This window comes from Felis catus, chromosome B1 (assembly GCF_018350175.1).
Source record: "Felis catus isolate Fca126 chromosome B1, F.catus_Fca126_mat1.0, whole genome shotgun sequence".
NCBI lineage: Eukaryota > Metazoa > Chordata > Mammalia > Carnivora > Felidae > Felis > Felis catus.
The window spans coordinates 7,457,684-7,478,435 of NC_058371.1; the positions used below are offsets into that span (position 1 = coordinate 7,457,684).

The window sequence follows — 20,752 nt, forward strand, 5'->3', positions numbered from 1 at the left end:
ATTCAAATATTTTCAGATTCAGTTCTTCTTTTTATCCAACTTGTTACGGTTTCTTAAGCAGGATGGATTTTTGATAACAAGTTTTCAAAAAATATTAAAAATTTTTTGTTTCAAATAACATGACCAGTTTTAAGAGTACAATTAAAAAAAAAAAACTATATAAGGGCACCTGGGTGGCTCAGTTGGTTAAGCGTCCGACTTCAGTTCAGGTCATGATCTCACAATTCATGAGTTCAAGCCCTGCGTCGGGCTCTGTGCTGACGGCTCAGAGCCTGGAGCCTGTTTCAGATTCAGGTCTCCCTCTCTCTCTGCCCCTCCCCCACTCAAGCTCTGTCTCTGTCTCTCAAAAATAAACATTAAAAAAAAGTCTAAAAAATTTTTTTAAAAATTACACAGACTTCTAAGTGGTCAAGACGTCATGAAATGATTCCAATAACTGTGTCATTTGTGACAGATGATTAAACATTGTTGCAGAAACTGAAGGGGAATCTTCTTTGAGACATTACAAAATGGAACATAAATAGGAATACATAAAATACAACAAAAATAAAGTTACCCATGTAGCAAATCTATCCCAAACTGTGGGCTGGAGAAATAAATTACTTTACTTAATCAGTGTATGCTAACCAAATGTAAGTTCAATTCTTGGTAATATGAGGTTCATATTAATTGTACTGAATGGAGTTCATCTAAATTAGGGGTGGGAGTCTCCCCACTCTGGGCCAAAACTGCTGTAAAACAATTTAGCCCAAAAATAAAAAATAAAACAATTTAGTCCACCCTAATTCTTTCCCATCCATTCCTATCTTCCCCCCTCACACCCACACTTAAAAAAACTAACAGGTGAAACTGTGCATCTACATAAAGTAATGGGCATTTCAGGGTTCTTTGGTGCTGTCCTGAATTACTTTCCACTCCAAAGCCTAAACTGTGGCATCACTCTATTTCTAAAACACAGATTAGAAGACCCTTTCAATGAAGGCTTCTTTATCTCGCACAATAAAACATCAAAATAACCCAAAAGGTAATAGTTCGATTTAATGTCTGGGTTACATTCCATATTGAAATGGTATCTAAGTCTTTGCCCCTCAAAGACCACAAACAGCCTGGCAAACCTGTCTCGGATGATGTAAGTAAGAACTGCTCGTGGCAGAGTGATACTCTCAGCTTGTGGGAGATGAGATTCCTTTGGATCATGCCACATAGATGGGAAATGATTTGGGGAGTGCTATTTTAACCAGGGAGGAACAAAGCAAATATTCTACTTTCTAGATGAAAGGTCATACTGTCCACTCTGAGACAGGCAGAAAAAAACACAGATATTAATTTAGTACTATGTTTAGGAAGCCCCCAAATGACCAAACTTTCAGATCGGATGACTTCAAAAATGAGAAAAATGTTAGCTTTCCCATTATATATAAATGCATCAAACAAAAAAATCTCCAAACATTTTGCCAATTTTTGTTAAAAGGGAAAAAACACAACAAATTAATGAGGTCATAAAGAAATTGGAGGAAGTTTGATAAGTTTAACCATACTTAATGTAAATACACAAACCTTAATAGTTCCATATCATGTATTATTTTCTACTTTCTCAATAGAAATGATGAACACATTTAAAAAGTTTCATAAATGTATATGCTAAGAGTATAGATATATTAAAGTACCTGTTTTTTTTTGCAGATGAAAATTGTCTAATATTAGCAATTTGACATAGTTCAACTTAATACATCTATAATACAGTCAAGTAAGCCAAATCAACCAGTGCATTTAAAAATAATTCTTTTAGGGGCTCCTGGGTGGCTTGGCTGGTTAAGGGTCCAACTCTTGATTTCTGCTCAGGTCATGATCCCACAATGGGCTCCACACGGGTGTGGAGTCTGCTTAAGATTCCCTCTCTCCCTCTTCCTCTGTCCCGTTCGTGCTCTCTCTCAAAACAAAATTAAAGAAACATTAAAAAAAAAATTCTTGTAGTACCTAAGGCTGAAGCAAAGTGGTTATGACAATACATAGGAGGAGATGCACTGGGAATCTGATACAGATGGAATGGAGCAGCCAGTGAAGTCGATTTTTTTTTTAACGTTTATTTATTTTTGAGAGAGAGACAGAGCTCGAGGAGGGGAAGGGCAGAGGCAGAGGGAGACACGGAATCCGACGCAGGCTCCAGGCTCCGAGCTATCCGCATTGAGTCCGACATGGAGCTCGAACCCATGAACTGTGAGATCGTGACCAGAGCTGAAGTCAGATGCTTAACTTAGTGAGCCACCCAGGCACCCTGAAGTTGATTTGCTTTTTAAATAGAGCATGTTAGATTTAAAAACATACTCTGTATTTTTAATATTTTATTTTTTTTAATTTTTTTAACGTTTATTTATTTTTGAGACAGAAAGAGACAGCATGAACAGGGGAAGGGCAGAGAGAGAGGGAGACACAGAATCGGAAGCCGGCTCCAGGCTCCGAGCCATCAGCCCAGAGCCCGACGCAGGGCTCGAACTCATGGACCGTGAGATCGTGACCTGAGCTGAAGTCGGACGCTTAACCGACTGAGCCACCCAGGCGCCCCATGTATTTTTAATATTTTAAAACGTATGCAATGCTTGGTGGCAGAGAGGCATCTGGACATCCAGCTGCCTCAAGAGACCTTGACACCCATAATGATGTTGCCTTTCATCACTGCAAAATTTGAAAATAAAAAAAAAATAAAGTACTGGAGCTGCAGCCACATACCGTAATGATGACAGAACCATGAATGTGATACAAAATTTCCCTCTAATTTACCGGAAACAATGAGTAAAATTTTTTTGACGTTCATGCAAAAATGGTAGCCACCCTTGATATGCAGACACCATTACCAAACATCATTATGAAAGAACGTCGTATGTCATTCATCTGAAGCTCCTAAGTCTTCTGTGGTGTTGAGACCAATGTCAACCGTAAGTGCTTGCCACCTCTTTGCTGATTAAATTTTATCTAGTGTTGCAGCAAATCTCTGTAATGAATCTTTCCCAGAGACTATACTTTTTGGCCGGGCCACATAGCTGGCATATAAAACATGACATGATTTTAGAAGCTCAGGAAGAACTCACTCTCAATGTCGCCAAATAATGGTATCACATGTTTATCCCAAAGCATAAATTAGTGGTTAGTATACCAAAAAATTAGTACGCCAAATTTTTTCTCCTCAGGGAGAAAAAGATGATCCGGTAAATGTTGTGATAAATACTCCTCACGTACTAGTGACTCGAGCTTTCAGACTGTGGCCTGGTCACAACCATACTATCAGGCAACAGTTTAAGACTGTATACTGATAAAAATATGAAAATTGAAAGCATAAAAGATGGTAAAGGGAAATGCTACTCATTGACACGCTGGTCTTTAAAGCTACGATCTCAAATATGGACCAGCTGGATAGAGCTTCAGAAAGGTCTTATCTTGTTAAATTGTCCTCAATGATTTTAAACTGTTATTTCTTCCACAGTTTTGTTTTCTTTGATTAACGCTGACTAACGAACACAATGAGCTCAGTGTCAGCGAGTTTAAATACACCTATGCTATATTTTCTTTATTAGCATCTTATAAAATGTTGTGAGACACGACTTTCCAGGTTTCAGGATCCACCTACTGAACTTGACAGTTCCATATATTTCACTTAATTGCTGGAATTGTAATGCAATATATATGTGAACTCTTTAATAATAAAAATGAAAATCTATTCATTTTCACGAAGGCGGCTATCAAACTGTATTTCAGGTAAAAAAAAAAAAGGTTTTTTAAAATTCAAATCTAAGGACATGAAATGGAGTCGTGACAGCATTTTTTCAAATTAGATTTAGCGGTTCTGAAAGATGTGTTTTTATTTAGAAAAGAGTTTCACCCTTCGTTTAACCTGAACAGTTGACTTCATCTTTTTCTTCTTCCTCTTCTTCCTCCTCTTTCTTCCCTCTCCATCCTCTTTCTTTTCCTCTTCTCCTAGTCTCCACCACCATCACCACCACTATCATCATCATCACCATCACCTTCCTTATCATGATCATCACCATCATCACGATCACTGTCATCATCACCATCACCAACATCACCATTACTACCATGACCACCGTCATCATCCATCAGGTACGAATGGGATTGTATTCAGAGAAACTTGCCAGTTGGGTTCAAGAACAAGGTAAAATCCATCCCTTATGGGATTTGTACTTCGAAAAGGGAGATGGGTATAACATATAGTACATAAAAAAATAAACGATAAGAGAAGCCCTTCATTAAATGTTAAACAAACTTTCAGAAGGTAATTGTTCCAACAGTTCAAACAAGTGACTAAACCCATAACATCCTTTAACTTTTGGAACTCTCTGCCTCAAGGGAAGTGGCTTAGTTATGTTTTAAATGGTCACAATGTGTTATGGAAGAGAGGAAAGGAGACAGGGAGACAGATCTGAATTTAGTAGACTCTTACAATGCTGCAGATATGATGACAGGAATGTCCACCTAGTCACTATTTCATCTAAAACTCACATTAAACCCGCCAAACCCAAAGATAATGGCAGAGAAAATGAATTCTCAAAAAATAAGGGTTTTGAAAAAACCAGGACTAAGACAGAGTTACAAAGAAAGCGAGTTAGAGTTGAAAGTAAGAGGGCTGTAACAAGTCATTTGATGGCGGAACCCACAAGTTAACTGGCCAATCAATTCTTTTGACTGGCTACAAAAACTGCTGGCTTTTCTACATGTCTGATCTTTATAAAGAGAATCTTACTGTATTGTTTCTGAACTCTACATCTTAATTACAATTTTCTATGCGGGTGGTTGAATAAAGCAATTTAAAAATGTTTTAGCTTCAGTTATTCTGTAAAAGTAGCAGCCACTGTCATCTTATACTGTAAAAGGATGAGATTTTTAAAAAGTCGATGAAAATCCATAATAAAATCTCTGAAGTATAACAAACTATAAATGAATCTGGGTTTGGTGAAATATGGATATCACTTAAGACAATCAGAACTTTTCTGGCGCCTCGGGGCGCCTGGGTGACTCCCTTAAGCATCTGACTCTTGATTTCCGCTCAGATCATCATCTCATGGTTTGTGAGCTCACACCCCGTGTTGGGTGGTGTGGAACGTGCTTGGGATTCCCTCTCTCTCTGTCCCTCCCCTGCTCATGCTCTTTCTCTCAAAACAAATATACAAATTTTTTAAAAGAACTTCTCAAACCCTGAGGTTGGTTTTAATGGACAACCCACGCTCAACGTCATGTCTACAAGTTCCATTGCTCAGATAATGCTCAAGACTGTATTTTTTTAAAATTAGTTCTGCTTGCAAAATACTTGATGGTGTTTTAACAAAAATGAATACAATTCTTTCCTACCATTAAGAAAGAATTTCCCAGTCTAAAATTCCAAAATTTGCATTTGAATGCTATTATTATGGAAAAAAAATAGTGTTTCTAACTAGAACCATTCTTTCTCAAAGATGAAATTAACACTATCTTATTTCATTAAAATCCTCCTTATTCTCTGGATATTTGTATGAGGTTTTCTTCTTTTTCCTTGTAGAGCTGAGTTTGAACTAAATAGCCATTGATGAAAGAGTGTGTCTAGAAAGTCAAAAAGCATTGGAAATTGACAAGAAAACCACAATCAAAATGTATTAATTCATACTGATACTAGATACTCAATATGAAATGCTGAAGACAGTGCCTGGATTATTAAGTATTAGCTACTATATTTACTATTTTTCCATAAAATATAAACCATGTTAGTAAAGACAGCTACGTTTCAGATGTGCAATCACTAAATCGAAGTGCAAAATTGATATGGCACAGACTATTAAAAATGAAATATCTAGTATTGTAGGAAATGGGAGACATGTCTCAAAAACTAAAAAAAAGAGGCTAAGGTTTTGGGGAAAGGGATTTGGCCATGTATTATTTCTTTGTTTGGATTATTTACAAGAAAATAATATTTCTCATCAAATAACAATAAAGGAATATAAGCGATTAAAAGTTTTCCTTCCAAATTTTATATTATTAAAAAATAGCTAATATATCATTCAAAGAACCTTTCTAGTGAAGGAAATCAATTACACTAAAAGAAAAAGAAAGCATTTGGCAAAACACTGAAATTTCTATTAGTGAGAAATGATAATTAGCAAAATTTCTCAACTGATTCACTTTTGCTAGAGAATAAAAAGTATGCATGCTCCATAATCAGAGGCCATGCATGTTTTTTACGTTCCTAGCGTCATTCTCAGGGCTAGACTCCATCAAATCGCTCTCTTTTGTAGAGGTAGGTATCCTAAAAGATTACCATTTCTCATATGATAGAAATTTAGGTCCGAAAACATTACGTGATTTAAATTACGTGCCAAAATGTCTTTCTTTTGGAAATTATTCTGATTGTACCCAGCAGTAACGTTCCAACATGTTCTTCCACCTTAAGACTTGAGGAACACACATCATTTAAAAGTCAAGAGTCATCCTCCCTTTTTCCTCTGACCTCAGCTTTGCTCCTATTGTTACTTAATTCCCCAATGTGCTCTACAACCCACCCCAATTCGCGACTGGCTTTTATCTGGAGCTAAAGTTAAATTTCCCATTCACAATTTGAGAGAAACAAATCAGCTATCTTCTGTTTTTCTTTCCTTTTATTTTCCATTCTTTTTCAAAGAATAAAGTTTCTTTCGGATTAAGAATATCCAAGACAATGGTCACAACTTGACTAGAGGGCACATGGGGAAACCATGAATTATTTTCATCATGTCAGCTAATCCACAGCTGTGCCACCTGTGAGTATGGATGGTATCCAAAAGGATTTTGAAAAGAAGCCAGGCAGTCTGTCTTCGATATATGAAAAAGAAAACTGTCAAACATTTTGCATAGTGGGGAGGGGTAGATGTTCAGAGGAAAATGGAAGCCAAAACTGACAAACTAGCAGTTATCCTCTGAATTCTATGAATCCCACACAAGCCATTTGCCTTCTGGACTAATTAAGAAATAATTTCTAAGACCCATTTTGAAGTCCTCACTCAAGTACATTCTGTATCAATATCTCAATCTACTACACTGGACTTCTCACTTAGTCTCCTTAAATGTTTAAGTTTCAATTCAGGGAGAAAATGAAGTAACTGTATCAGGAGCTTTTGTTTTAAAAAAGGTGAATATACTCATTCTAATGATAATGTAAAAAAAAAAAAGAAAAGAAAACCCTAATATGCATCATTTATCTTACTAAGATGTTGGCACATGTTTTACTGAGGATTTTGGATCTCTGAGACAAATAGCACCACAGTTATAAAAAACATAATCAGCAACTGATCCAAAGAAAATGTAAGATGACACAACTCCAAATTATTTTATCGGAACCAAAGAAGTCATAATAATCAGAGCAAAGCAGAAGCTCTGGGGATATCACTTTTTATGACAAATGCACCTAACTCTCCCCACTGACGAGCGTCTTTGGACTACATTTGATAACACCAGGAGGATAATTTCTTAGACTCCAGTGTTCACCGCCAGTAAAAACACAGCTGTCTACTCACAGGACAGATTTCTCCTATACACTTTATAAAATCTGAATGTCCCAGTTTCTTGTAGCTCTGTTATTCAAATATCAAGATGGCAGCCAACAATATTTGTTGAGATGAAGTCCACTTGGAGGAAGACAAGACAAATTCCTTTTTTCACGGATCTGCAAGTAGCCAACATCCAAGATGCAAAACCAGGCTAGTTAATTCTTCCATTTAAATGACTATTCAAAGGTTTTTGATGTTGTGATTGTTATTTGCCTAGCCACTGTCTTGTGGATTTCAATGGAATACTATTAAAGATTCCAAGTCTATTAACAAAGCAGACAATTTGACTCATTCTGGGTTCTTTGGTTTCCTTGGTTCTCAAAATAGTTTACTACCAATAGTTTACTGGTAGGTCGTGGTTTTAAGTTGAACTAATTATTCACTGTAAAAAATGAATGGTGAAGGAAAAGCTCAGAATTATCTAGGATGTTAAAGAGTAGTTTCACGTTGAGATTCAAGTATATAGTAAGTATACATTTGGTTCACCTGTCACTTGGTAGGTTAAAGTCAGGGAATATTTCTTAACATTGAACTTCTTTCCATAAGATTCCTCCTAAAAGGATCTGCTCATTTGTTTTATTTAGAGGTCTTTGATTGCAAAGGACAGAGATTCACTCAGATTAGCTGAGGGATGACAGCTCAATCACTGTAAAGATATTTGGCAGAATGAAGAGATCTTCAGGGCACATCAAGAATCACTTATTCTTGGGGTACCCGGGTGGCTCAGTAGGTTGAGCATCGGACTCTTGATTTTGGCTCAGGTCATGATCCCAGGGTCGTGGGATCTAACCCCAAGTCGGGTTCCAAGTTTAGTGAGGATTAAACCCGCTTAAGATTCTCTCTCTCTCTCTCTCTCTCTCTCTCTCTCTCTCTCTCTCTCTCTCTCTCTCTCTCTCTCCCTCCCTCCCTCCCTTCCTCCCTCCCTCCCTCCCTCTCTCTCTCTCTCCGCCTCTCCCCCTCTCCCTTTTCCCCACTCACAGTCTCTCTCTAAACAAACAAGCAAACAAAACGAAAAGGATCATTTTTTTTCTCAATTCTCAAGAGAAGAGTCCCACTGACCCAGCTCATCTTTTTTGAATCAAGACTCACAGGTCACATGTTGCTGGCTCACCTAGGGACTGGTTGCACTTGCAAAGCTGTCCATATCTAGCCAAAAAGGCCACAATGGGTGATAATGAACATGGCCAGACATTACGGAGCAAGCTCATTAGTGTAGTAGAAGTGTGTGGTTTAAGCACAGCACTTAAAAAAAGGTGTGGTAGGGGCGCCTGGGTGGCTCGGTCGGTTAAGCAACCGACTTCGGCTCAGGTCATGATCTCACGGTCCGAGGGTTTGAGCCCTGCATTGGGCTCTGTGCTGACAGCTCAGAGCCTGGAGCCTGTTTCAGATTCTGTGTCTCCCTCTCTCTGTGACCCTCCCCCGTTCATGCTCTGTCTCTCTCGGTCTCAAAAATAAATAAACGTTAAAAAAAAATTAAAAAAAAAAAAGGTGTGGTAGAAAGGCCATTATTGATATCTAGCACAGCGTAGGGCGTGGTCTCAGTCTGTCTCTACTCCTTGCTACTATGTGACTTTGGTCGAGTTAATTAACCTATTTGATTTTTAGTTTCCTCAGTATTAGTACCACTTAAGGTCATTGTGAAGAGTCAATGAGTTAATTTATGTGAAGTCCTTAGGCCACTATCTGGCACTGAAATCACTGGGCAATTTAAGTTGCCCAACATCCTCTTTAGTCATAGAGCCAAAAGGACCTCCCTTTTCACTTACTACGTGGTGTCTTTTCTTGAGGGATGACGTCTGACTAAAGAAGGGTTAGGCTGCAAAGTCATCCCTCAAAGGCAAAACTAACCCTAATCAAAAAAATTTTCGAGAAGAATTTCAGTCAGCCCATAAATACCTCATACATGCTTTTGGGCACAGACTTCCTAATAGTAATGCATGTCGAAATGTATAATGTAAAATGAAAAGTATATAATTATGAGTAGACATGTCAACTATAATTGTACAGTATTCATTATGAGACAAACGTTAAGACAGCAAGAGAAAAAAAATAAATTACCCTGTGTACTGCCCTTTCATCCAGATATTCTTTTTGGTTTTAACAAGTTAAGGATATGCTGAACTGGGGCACGTGCACATGTGTTTGGCTAAAGATGAACGATGGCCCCTAAACAACAGCCATGTGATCGGTGTGCAGATGACAAACTGTGCCTTGTCACATGAGTTTGAGCTTCTCCTTCCTCTGGTGACGTAGTCCCCGAGGATCACCAAGGACTGATTCCTTCGAGGACAGGGTACGTCAGGCATCACTGTTGGGGCAGAGGCTGTGGTTGCCTCCGCTGAACTCAAGAAGTTGACAAAGAGATTCATATACTGATAATTATACTAGAAAAACATGCCGAGTAACGCCGTAGCCATTATCTTTGGAGTTGATCAAACATTTCTGGTACACTACATGTCAATTTTGAGGTTTTGTTTCATATGATGTTCATGTTCAGAAATTAAATCAATCAATTTCTGGCTATTGGGAGCAGTTCAGCCAATTTACGAACATTCCCACTTGCTAGCTCTTCATGTTCATTGCTATTTTCTTTTTGTGTCCGTGTAATGTCATCATTTCTTCTAATCATTAATTCATCAGCTCTGACCTCCTCCTAATTCAGTAACTTGTTCACTGCGGTTGTCTGTAAAGTAATGGTCACCCACTTGTCTGGCCACTGGAACACACATTCACTAGGTCACTAATGATCAGACACACTTAAATCATTTATGTGTTTTCCCATAGGATTGAGTGAAATGTTCCAGACATGGCTGCATGTCTAGAAGTCATAAACGTATACCTTTTAAATCTGTGTAAAAATCTCTTCATGCACTTGGCCCAATCCCTCTACAGTAACTGAAATCACTGTTGCCACGATTTGATGACCATGTGTCCCAAGTTTTGACAACAGGGATGCTAGGTCTGTTATGGCTGTACCTAAGGGCCAAGTTCAAAACAACTTCTCTCCTTTTTCTCTTTTTTTCTCCAATACCAGAATACTGTTGCTTTGGTTGAACCCAAGATAAAATAACGGGCTTTCACGTACAGGGCATGTTTTACAAAAAAGACATGTTTCCTAAAGCACTAGTTTCCCACTCAGTACAATGAGATGCTCGCCTTTTGGGACGGTGGCAGAAATGGGTGCAGCAACAGATTAGTGAACCCATTTCAGTTTCACGCCAAGGCGTTGAGCAGAATTGACTGTGAGGTCACCCGGTCACCTCCACTTCTAAATCGTGCTCTCTTCCAGGCTGAACATACATGGTTAAACCCCATACTTCTAAATCATATATGGTTGAACATATATGGTTTCTTCCAGGCTGAACATACATGGTTAAATTAGGGTAAGTATTAGGGCTACTTTCAATTGCCTTTTACAGATTAAGTGGGGAAGGGAGATCTCATTATGAAGAAAAGTCCATTTCTTATGGAAGAATATCTTCCAAGCATCAACTATATTATCTTTTCAAATATGTTTATGGAACCACTGGCTTCCATTTCATACTGTAGTTGAATCTGGAAGCTGACATGGGTCAATACTGACATGAACTGAAGTCTTTCTAATTTGTAACAGGGAAAAATAGATTGAAATTGTAAGAAGGGACAGGAGGGCATCTTTCAAACAGAAGAGAATTCTGTGATACGTGAATTATTGCTTAAGAAAATTCTGCGCAATTTAAGAAAAACAGGATGAGAGTTGATGCAAAGTGTTGCTCTCCCTTAAAGTAGATGGATCACTAAATCTGCCCATCTCAACTCTTGAAAAATCTCTTACGATTAATCTGCTTGCCAAGTACCTTTCCAACTTAGATCCTCTCAAAATGTACATTGTTCCCTGACCCCTGCACAGGCACAGAGAGCATTTATATTCAAATGTAACTTTCTAAAAGCAAACTCACATAGAAAAAGGGTCATAGGCAGAGTTGAAAGCAACAGAAAACAGGAATGCAGAGTTAAATCATCTTTCTCAATTAATAAAAAAAGCTTAATTATGGGTATTTTACTTATGTATCCTTACATACTTACAGACCATCATACAACCTATTCTTTTCATTTTTAAAAGATGATTTTCCACTACCGTTCCTAATCTAAACATGCACACCTTAATGATAAAGAAAAAAACCCACTGCGACGGGATGTTTGTTCCTCATCACATCCCTGCTGCTTCCATCCCCAGGAAGGAAAGATTTTCAGTGTTACCTGGGAAAAACATAACTGATGACATCATTTTTCTTGGTTCCTGTATCTACCAAGGCTTGCCCAGACATTTTCAACCTGTTACCACAACCCATGAATTATCTCAAGATTTTATTTAGTGTAATGAATATCACTTCTCTATGTGAAAATTATCACTTTATTTTTCCTTCAACAAATTAACTGGCCAAGAAGCAATCCCCTTATGTGCTATAAAAATATTAAGAAAATCTATTCGCAAAGTAGTCAATTGAGATACCTTTAAAGGGTGAAAATCACCATGAAAATTTGCCATTTCAAATCTCCAATGAGCACTTAAGCTATTTGTTCATACAATAAAGGTAGCTGAGGGTTGTTTTTGTTTTTTTTAAGAACTAGATCGCATGACACCCAGGTAGATTATTGTGTTTCCTTGGAGAGTATCATTAACAAATGTGCTAATGACTAAAATTTGGACATTAGCTTATGTATTACCTTCCTGTTGCTTATATAAAACCTTTATATATGTGATGTCAACAGTCTCAGATTATGTATATGTGAGTGTTTGGGTGTGTGTGTGTGTGTGTGTGTGTGTGTGTGTGTCTGTGCTTCAAGACTCAGCAAAGCTGAATGGCTCAAAATAATGAAAAACTGTACTATGCTTCCAAACTATCTGTTTTATCATGTAAAATATGGTTTTCTAAAATAATGCATTTACATACATTCAAGACCAAATATGATCGCTATATTTCAGCACTACTCTTAAATATTACCTTTATGTATATTACCTGTGTCACTGTTTCCATCCTAAGAACACAAGAGCATTTTGTACAACATTACATAAGCCTGAGAACAGACACGAGAGAAAATGCTCTGATCCTGAGATACAGCTACACTTCCCTCCAGAGCTACCGCTTGGTGCGCGTGCACACGCTCGCGCGCACACACACACACACACACACACACACACACACACACATTCTACAGTGTCTGAATCATTTGAAATTGTCAATATTTGGCTATTGTTAACCTATAAAAATGGCAATTTCACTTAAACAGCAGATACACCTACACAGGCTTAAAAAACGGATCAAAAAATACCCTTGACATTTATTACTCAGAAGTGGGTTATGGTCAACTCCATAAGAAAGGAAAACCTTAACATCACTATGCACTGGGAAAATGTATGAACCTCTGCTCCGTCTACATTAAAACCAAACTGCAACCACGCAAAGAAAAAAAAAAAAGATCTTGTTAAGAAGATGCCCGAACCAAAACAGAATAAATATACGCCTGGTCTTTGTTCTATAGGATGTCCATTCAAAGGTATCGATAATGGTTACATCATCAGATTTTTAGCGACAACTAGGTCCTAATATTGTGTCTGTGGCTCACGCCAGGAGTCCCTTGACCCAGCTTGACAAGCGTGAAAGCATGAAATAAAGGAAGGTTAACAAAGACTGGTCTAAGGAAGAGTTCGCAACAATACCGCAATGCTCTTATCACCAAATTCGACTTTGCATCTGGACACTGAGATCTGAAAGATTTGCAAATAATGACAACATTCAAGCCAGACATTACGGACTAAAAGGGGGACACACACACACACACACACACACACACACACACACACACATGCCTTCCAAGAGAGAAACATTCATTAGCCCCACTGGCAAGTGTCTAAAGCAAACAAGGAAACTGCAAAATAATTACTTAGTTACAAACAAACCCTTTTTAGCACAGTACCTTTTTGTGTCTGTCCCTCTTCCATATTCTCTTCCATGGCTACCTTTCTTCAGTAGAATCTGGTACACGGAATTAATCAAAAGCTCAATTAGATGTTGGAGAAACTGGTGATTTTTTTTCCCTGGGAAGCTCCCACAGCAGTGGCTTGGGCAAGTCCTGGGAGCTTAGCAAAGGCTCCCTCGCGCCTCTTGTTTGCTTGGAGACAGACTGTCAAGTGTAATTTCATTCAAATTACTCTTCCGTGAAGATTATCAATTTTTCTTCTCAAAGCTGCCCATTGTGTACCACTGTAAGCAGGTATTCAAGCAAACAGCCTGAGAATTTTGGGGGGAAATTTGGTCTGAATCCCAGGAGCAGAGACTCTGTGATTCACAAGCCTTGCTTTGCATTTAAAATGGGGAAAAGAAATTGAGGTTTGTATGGAAATCTGGGCTTTAAATTGGAAAGAGGCTGAGCTGTGAACAGATGGAGGGGTGTCCTCCTAACATGAAGCAGACCACCAACCCATGATTCCCCCTCTTTGCCACCAGAGTGGGAAAGCCCAGATTCCTGCTGCTTCTTTATGCTGCAGCCTGATTCTCACCAGTCAGATACCTCGCGAAAATGCGAAAACGCGTTTGCTTTGCTCTCCTCTCCGAGCATCTAGTTACTTTGATTTTAAAGTGGCAAGAAAGGCTGCAATCATGCCATCTCAGGGTTTATCTGTAAGAGGTTATTACTGACGGAGGTTTTATAAGCTCACACCTTTCAGATTTAAAAAGATACAAAAATACGGTATAAACCTTAAAGCCTGAAGGATATGTTTTAAGCAATTATTGTACTTCAGTGCATTACGATTCTTAGGGGAAAGGGAGAAAAACACTGAAGTTTTTCAAAAGGAATCTACTGATGTCTTTGTAGTTTATTGTTGTAATTTTAGTCCACGAAAACTGCTGATTTTAAATGGGAATCTCTTGAAAGGGAATAGCTTCCAGGGTCATTATTGGGGAATGAGTAGGACAATAAAAGAAGGAACAAATTCGAGATAAGGAACGGCGGGATAAACAATTTATAATGGGAATCTGCAGTCTGATTTGGAATGCAAATCATAGCCCTGCAGTCTGGCAATAAATTAGCATTTGTACTTCAGCCCACTGAGCGACAGGGCGCAATCCAACTTCACAAAAGGTATAGTGAGAAACAGTTTCTCTTGCAAGGGCACATACAGCCTTACTTGAGTATCAAGTATGAAGAAGAATCCCTGTCCCTGTCTCCATGTCCAAATAAGCCAGCACATGGAGACAGACAGACACACACACACACACACAACTAATTCCTTACCTTTCATGAAAACTAATTCACATCCCAATTATCCACAGTTGAAGTTCCTTGCATTATAGCCTGTATTTCACACATATTTTTAAAGTGGGTCAGTAACACGTTACACGCCTCCTTTGAAATCATTACAAAAGCAACTATTTAGAGGCAAGACAAATCTCGTGCAACATCCCACTGGATGTCTCACGATTTCTCAGGAAAGAGTGTTCAGACTTCCTCCTTCTGAAGTCATCTGTGATTTATTTTCCCCATTCAAATGAATTGAACCCACAGGTAAGTGTGGTTCAAATAAATAAAAAAACCTATCTCTTCTGAATATATTTCAATCTGTATTCAAGGGTTTGTGAGCGAGCTGCTTGCTCAGGGCACAGACCGAAAGAAAGAAACCAAGAGGGAAATCAAGGAGCCAGATCACAGCAGTGTCTCTGCTCAACTTAGCCCAGGGCTGACATAACCTGGCATAGAGTCAAAACACAACGGAGCCTCACTCCTCATTTACCTTCTTTCCTCATTTTATGCTGCACAAGTCTTCAGCGAAGAATCATTAATGGTAAGAGCAGTGGAAATAATAAGGCCACTTCGCATACCTAGAGCAGTTTACAATCTACAAAACACATCCACACACATTAACCCGTTTGTAAAACAGATAGGGAAAGAGTGACTTTTCTATTACACGTAGGACAAAAAGTGAGATCCAGGGAGATTCAGGGACCAAGGAAGTCTTAGAAGCCACGTCAGCGATTTCTCGTCGAACGCTCTGACGCTGGCAGCCGCTTCCCCAGCCTACGCTCCGTTCCATGACCAGGGCCACCAGCATTCTCAAACCTCAGCTTTCAGCGCATGGCTTTCTTTTCCACCACACGTAGGAAAGAAAGAGAAGAAATGGAAGGGAAACAAAAAGTATTCCTTGGGCGAGATGAATGGAAAAGTAACTAGACTCTCCCTTCTGGGAGCCTTGTGGAAGGTGAACAAATTCCTTTGAATGATCAACTTTTTCTCCCAAATAGACTTGTTCACACTCAAATTGTTCACAAAAGAGGACAACTGCAACTTATTCTGGTTCCTTGAATGTGTGAAGAACCACCCCAAATCCAGGCTAAATGGATTTTTAGGAGCAGACCGCACACACACACACACACAGCTTCCTTACGGCCATCACCCGTCAGGGAACAAAGATCAACTATTTTATTGTGGTAAAACGCATGTAACGTAAAACATACCATCTCAGTCACGTTGAAGTGCACAGGGCAATGGTATCAGGTACAGTCATCACCACCATCCATCTCCTGAATGTTCTCATTTTCCCAAATGGAAACTCGGTTCCCACTAAACATGAATTTCCTTATTTCCTTTTCTCCCTATTTGAGGGCAGGTGATTGCCGGGCTCATTTGTTGTTTGTAGAATTGTCTTTTGAAATTTTGATCTCAGGGCGTCTGGGTGGCTCAGTCAGTTAAAAGTCTGGCTCCTGATTTTGGCTCAGGTTGTGATCTCACTGTTTGTGGGATCAAGCCCCAAGTCAAGCTCTGTGCTGACGGCTCTGAGACTGCTTGGGATTCTCTCTCTCTCTCTCTCTCTCTCTCTGTCCCTCCCCCACTCATTCTCTCTCTCAAAATAAACGAGAAAAAAATAAAATTTTGGTCTCATTTGAATTAAAAACATTTCGAACAATCAAGTATCTGAACACTAGTTAGAAGAAAGAAATGATTGGCATTATATTGTAGATGAACTACATGAATCCTAAAGCATGCTACATGAGCCTTAAAAACTGGCAACAATGTTTCTTTTAGATTTCCTTTAGGACCTAGAAGCTGACACAGTGAGATGCCACAACCTAAGTCCTTTCCATTATACCACACTGCACTTACCCCACTCTTCTAGTCATTTATCTAAAATAGAAGGTATGAGTTTACTAGGCAGCCTAAAAATATGATAGTTAATGTGAAATATGATTTCTCTTTCAAATATTATCTAAGAAATATTTATAACGTTCACTACATTTTTCCCGCATAAGCTAAAGACGCATTAGTCACTAAACCTGAACGTATCTGTCCTTCTCCTTTCTCTTAATTCACTTTAATTTGGAGCTGTTTTTTTCCTTAATACCTCATCTTATCTTTATAAACATTTTATCATATAAACCAAGAAAATATCTACATATTCTTCTAGTACACAATTCAGTCATCTCTGTGATGACTCTGTAAAGCCAAGTAAACAGAGTTAAGATTAAACGACAAGTTAAGGGTTCCAAATACAGGATCAGCTTTAAGAAATGGACAAAAATGTTTAAGGTCTTTGAGTCAGACTAACAAAAAAGACGAGTGAAAACATGAACCAAGTATAGAGGAGACATGAACACCGTTCAGTAATCTGGTTTTCCTCAAATGTTTCAGACACGGATCTAACGTTATCCTGAAAAGGAAATGTCTTAGTTGGTTTCTTCCTACATTTCAAAAAAAGAGAGAGAATTTTGGGGGCACCTGGGTGGCTCAGTCGGTTGACCGCCCAATGTCAGCTCAGGCCATGGCTTCAGGGCTCCCAAGCTCTAGCCCAGACATCGGGCTCTCTGCCCTCAGCACAGTCTGCTTCAGATCCTCTGTCCCGCCCCTCCCCCCCCCGCCCCTCCCCCACTTGCATTCTCTCAAAAAAATAAATAAAACATTTTTGAAAAAAAAGGAAATTTTGACTGCTGGTTTAAGCTCTAAGTCAGAAAGGGACTCCACAACATTTTCCTAAAGAAAATAAAACCACCACAAACACTTAAGTGTTTTAAGTGTTTTGTTAAGAGTAGCGTAACATTCTTTAGACTTTTATCATCTTTTATAATCGTATAGTGCAGTCGATTCACAGAATGACCATGGTCATATGGGTCTTGCTAAACTAAAGTATCATTATTCCTACTCCCTTTCATTATTTAATCATACAAATGTTTATTCAGCATTATTATACACATAGGAACTTTCTGTAGGCAAGAAATACTGATAAAAAACCAGGCCTTAATGATGATGTTCACAACACTGTACGACAGTGATCCCTATCAAGGATAAAAATGCACAGGTACAGGGGCGTCTGGGGGGCTCAGTCGGTTGAGCGTCCGACTTCGGCTCAGGTCATGATCTTGCGGGTCCATGGGTTCGAGCCCTGTGTGGGGCTCTGTGATGACAGCTCAGTGGCTGGAGCCTGCTTCGGATTCTGTGTCTCCCTCTCCCTCTCTCTCTGCACCCCTCCCCCCACTCACACTGTCTCTCAAAAATGAATAAATGTTAAAAAAAAAAATCACAGGTTGCTACATGAGCTCACAGCAAGGATACCTAACCTATTACTTAGTTTTGATAGTTAAAAAAGATTTCTTGCTTTCCTAGGAGGTACAGGCTGAGCTGATCTGATACCCTGATATTCTCTAGGGAAAAGAGAAGGGGGTAGAAGGGAGAAGAAAAAGGTTTTCTACACAGTTGAAACTGAATACTCAAGAGCTCATAAAGAGGGGTAGTCTTCTGATTACCCGTAATGGACAAACACCAGGCTACGTGGGCAGAAATCCTCCTTTAGTGTTTATGGGGCATCTTATCCCCAGGGTGGTTAGTCCTGGAAAATTAGGTCCTGAGTCTTGGTCCCCAGAGTTACTGAAGGCAGAGACACAATCCAGAGACAGTCCTGTGCCCTAGAAGCCTAGAGTCTTAAAAGGTAGAAGGTACGAAAGCTATTATTTTTCACCCCAAGAAATTACCTTTAGTTCTTTCAAGCTCTTTCCTCTTGAATCTATTCGTACTGCATTTTCAGAGTTGGCCAAGCCTGCTCCCGTGACCATCTCATGGCCCTATTTACATCTGCTCAATGGTTTTCCAGTTTCTTTTCTTTTTTTTTTTTAATGTTTGTTTATTTTTGAGACAGGGAGAGACAGAGCATGAACGCGGGACGGTCAGAGAGAGAGGGAGACACAGAATCGGAAGCAGGCTCCAGGCTCCGAGCTGTCAGCACAGAGCGCGACGCGGGGCTTGAACTCACGGACGGTGAGATCACGACCTGAGCCGAAGTCGGACGCTCAACCAACTGAGCCACCCAGGTGCCCCCATGGTTTTCCGGTTTCTTAGGGCAAAGTGCAACCTACTTAGTTTGGCTGGAGGCATGAGGCCTGACAGGGCAGAGCCTGGTTCTCACGCCTAACCTCCCCTAGCTATTCCTCACTCAGTTATCTCCTCCTGGTGTCTCCAACCTATTTGTCAATGTTGTTCCTTCTGCCTAAAACACTTTTCCCTCTACCCTTAGAGAGCCATATCTATACACTTATCAGATCTTAGTTTAAATGAATTGTGTCCTGGCAAAACTTCCCCCACCCAGAGAACAGGCCTCCTGTAGCACTGATAACACGTTGCCATTACAGAGTTATTCCCCCCAAAGTTTGCATTTTACATTTATGTTCCCCACTGGTCCGCAGCTCACAAGCTCATGAGATCAGATACTGGATCCACTTTCCACAAGACAAACACATAGCAAGCTTTCAGTAGATATTTGCTGAACTCACGAACGAATACATGAAATGATAATAATGAATGAGTGGATAAATTCAGTGGCTTAAAATATATTTTCTCTTACATTCTGCAGCTTCCACAAAGTGTTCTAAAGTGCGAACACCATTTACAATAATTCCAGGACATACACATTATATTCATATATAACAAAAGCCGCTCCTGAAGAGTTGATGGCAGAACAATAAAGAGGTATTTCGAAACGAAAACAGTAAAACACGAAGGCAGCTGGAAAATTTTTTTTTTTTTTTGAGAAAGAGAGAGAGAGAGAGAATCGCAAGGCTCCACACTAGGTGTGGAACCCAACATGGGGCTTGATCTCAAAACCCTGAGATCATGTCCTGAGCCAAAATCAAGAGGTAGGTGCTTAACCCACTGAGCCACCCAGATGCCCCACCTGGGAAATTATTAATCATGTGCCACATTTCCTTTACTTAGGGAAAGCTATCCTGTCTGAAACACTGACTATGGTAAGGAGAGACAGTAAAATTCCAAGAGTGACACTTCTTAGAACAAATTGACCCTTTCAAAATAGGAATCGTGTTTTATAAGCATTTCTTGTAAACCCAAAAGTTGATACAAATTTACACTTCTAAATAGTTTTTGTCTCCCTCCAAAACGCCAGCAAACCAGAGAAAACCAAAAATCCCTTTGGTACTTGTGTTTTCCCTGAAACCTGCAGGAACCATGCTGGGCACAGCAGGGGGAGGGTGGTGGGTAAATCCTGCCTCTAAGAAGCAATGGTGTCACCGGGCCGGTGGCCTGTGCTTCACAGCTCGAAATCCAAACTTGGCTACCAACTTAGAAAGAAATAATAAAAAATGGCCCCCGTTGGTTCTTTATTTCCTCAGAAATGCTACTTAAACTGAGCTCGCTGAAGAATGGACTTGATCAAACACTCAAACAACTCAAGTTGTCAATTAATGACTACTATGTAGCAGAAGCTGGGCCAGGCCAACCAGAGAGAGGTGGTTGCCCCTCTCGCAGGGCTCACAGCTTGGCCCAGAGAGAGACACAATTAAACAAGTGGTTGCAACATATTATACAAGCAACAATAATAATAATAACTAAAGTTATACTCAGCCCTTCGCATGGGCGGGCGCTATTCTAAGGCGTTTATATTTACCTCACTTAATCTTAAAATAACCCTCTCAGGTAGTTACTATTTTTATCCCCATTTTTATACACAATGAAATGGCACAGAGAGGTTTAGTTCTTTGTATAAAATAACAGGGTGGTGAGGCTGGATTCAAATGTAGGCATTCTGACCCCAAAGACCATTCTTCAAACCGCCACTCTATCTGCCTACACTTACATTAAGGAGTAGACCCCACAGCATTTAATATGAGCTAAGCTAAGGCTCTTGTCACAAAGTCCTATTTCAGACGTAA

General features: G+C 39.4%; 1 protein-coding gene across 3 annotated transcripts in view; it reads right to left on the minus strand.

Moving 5' to 3' along the window:
- GPM6A (glycoprotein M6A) overlaps window positions 1-20,752 on the minus strand; it is a 355,114-nt gene that overhangs the window by 149,060 nt on the left and 185,302 nt on the right. The window contains exon 1 of one of the 3 annotated variants that reach the window (XM_019828212.2): window positions 14,841-14,862. The exons of 1 other annotated variant lie outside the window; for it this stretch is intronic. In XM_019828212.2, coding sequence (XP_019683771.1) covers window positions 14,841-14,847 — 7 coding nt within the window. In that variant the 5' untranslated portion in view covers window positions 14,848-14,862. Of the gene's footprint in view, window positions 1-13,520; window positions 14,108-14,840; window positions 14,863-20,752 lie in introns of those variants that run through there. One more of the 3 variants, XM_011281366.4, reaches the window with a different exon arrangement.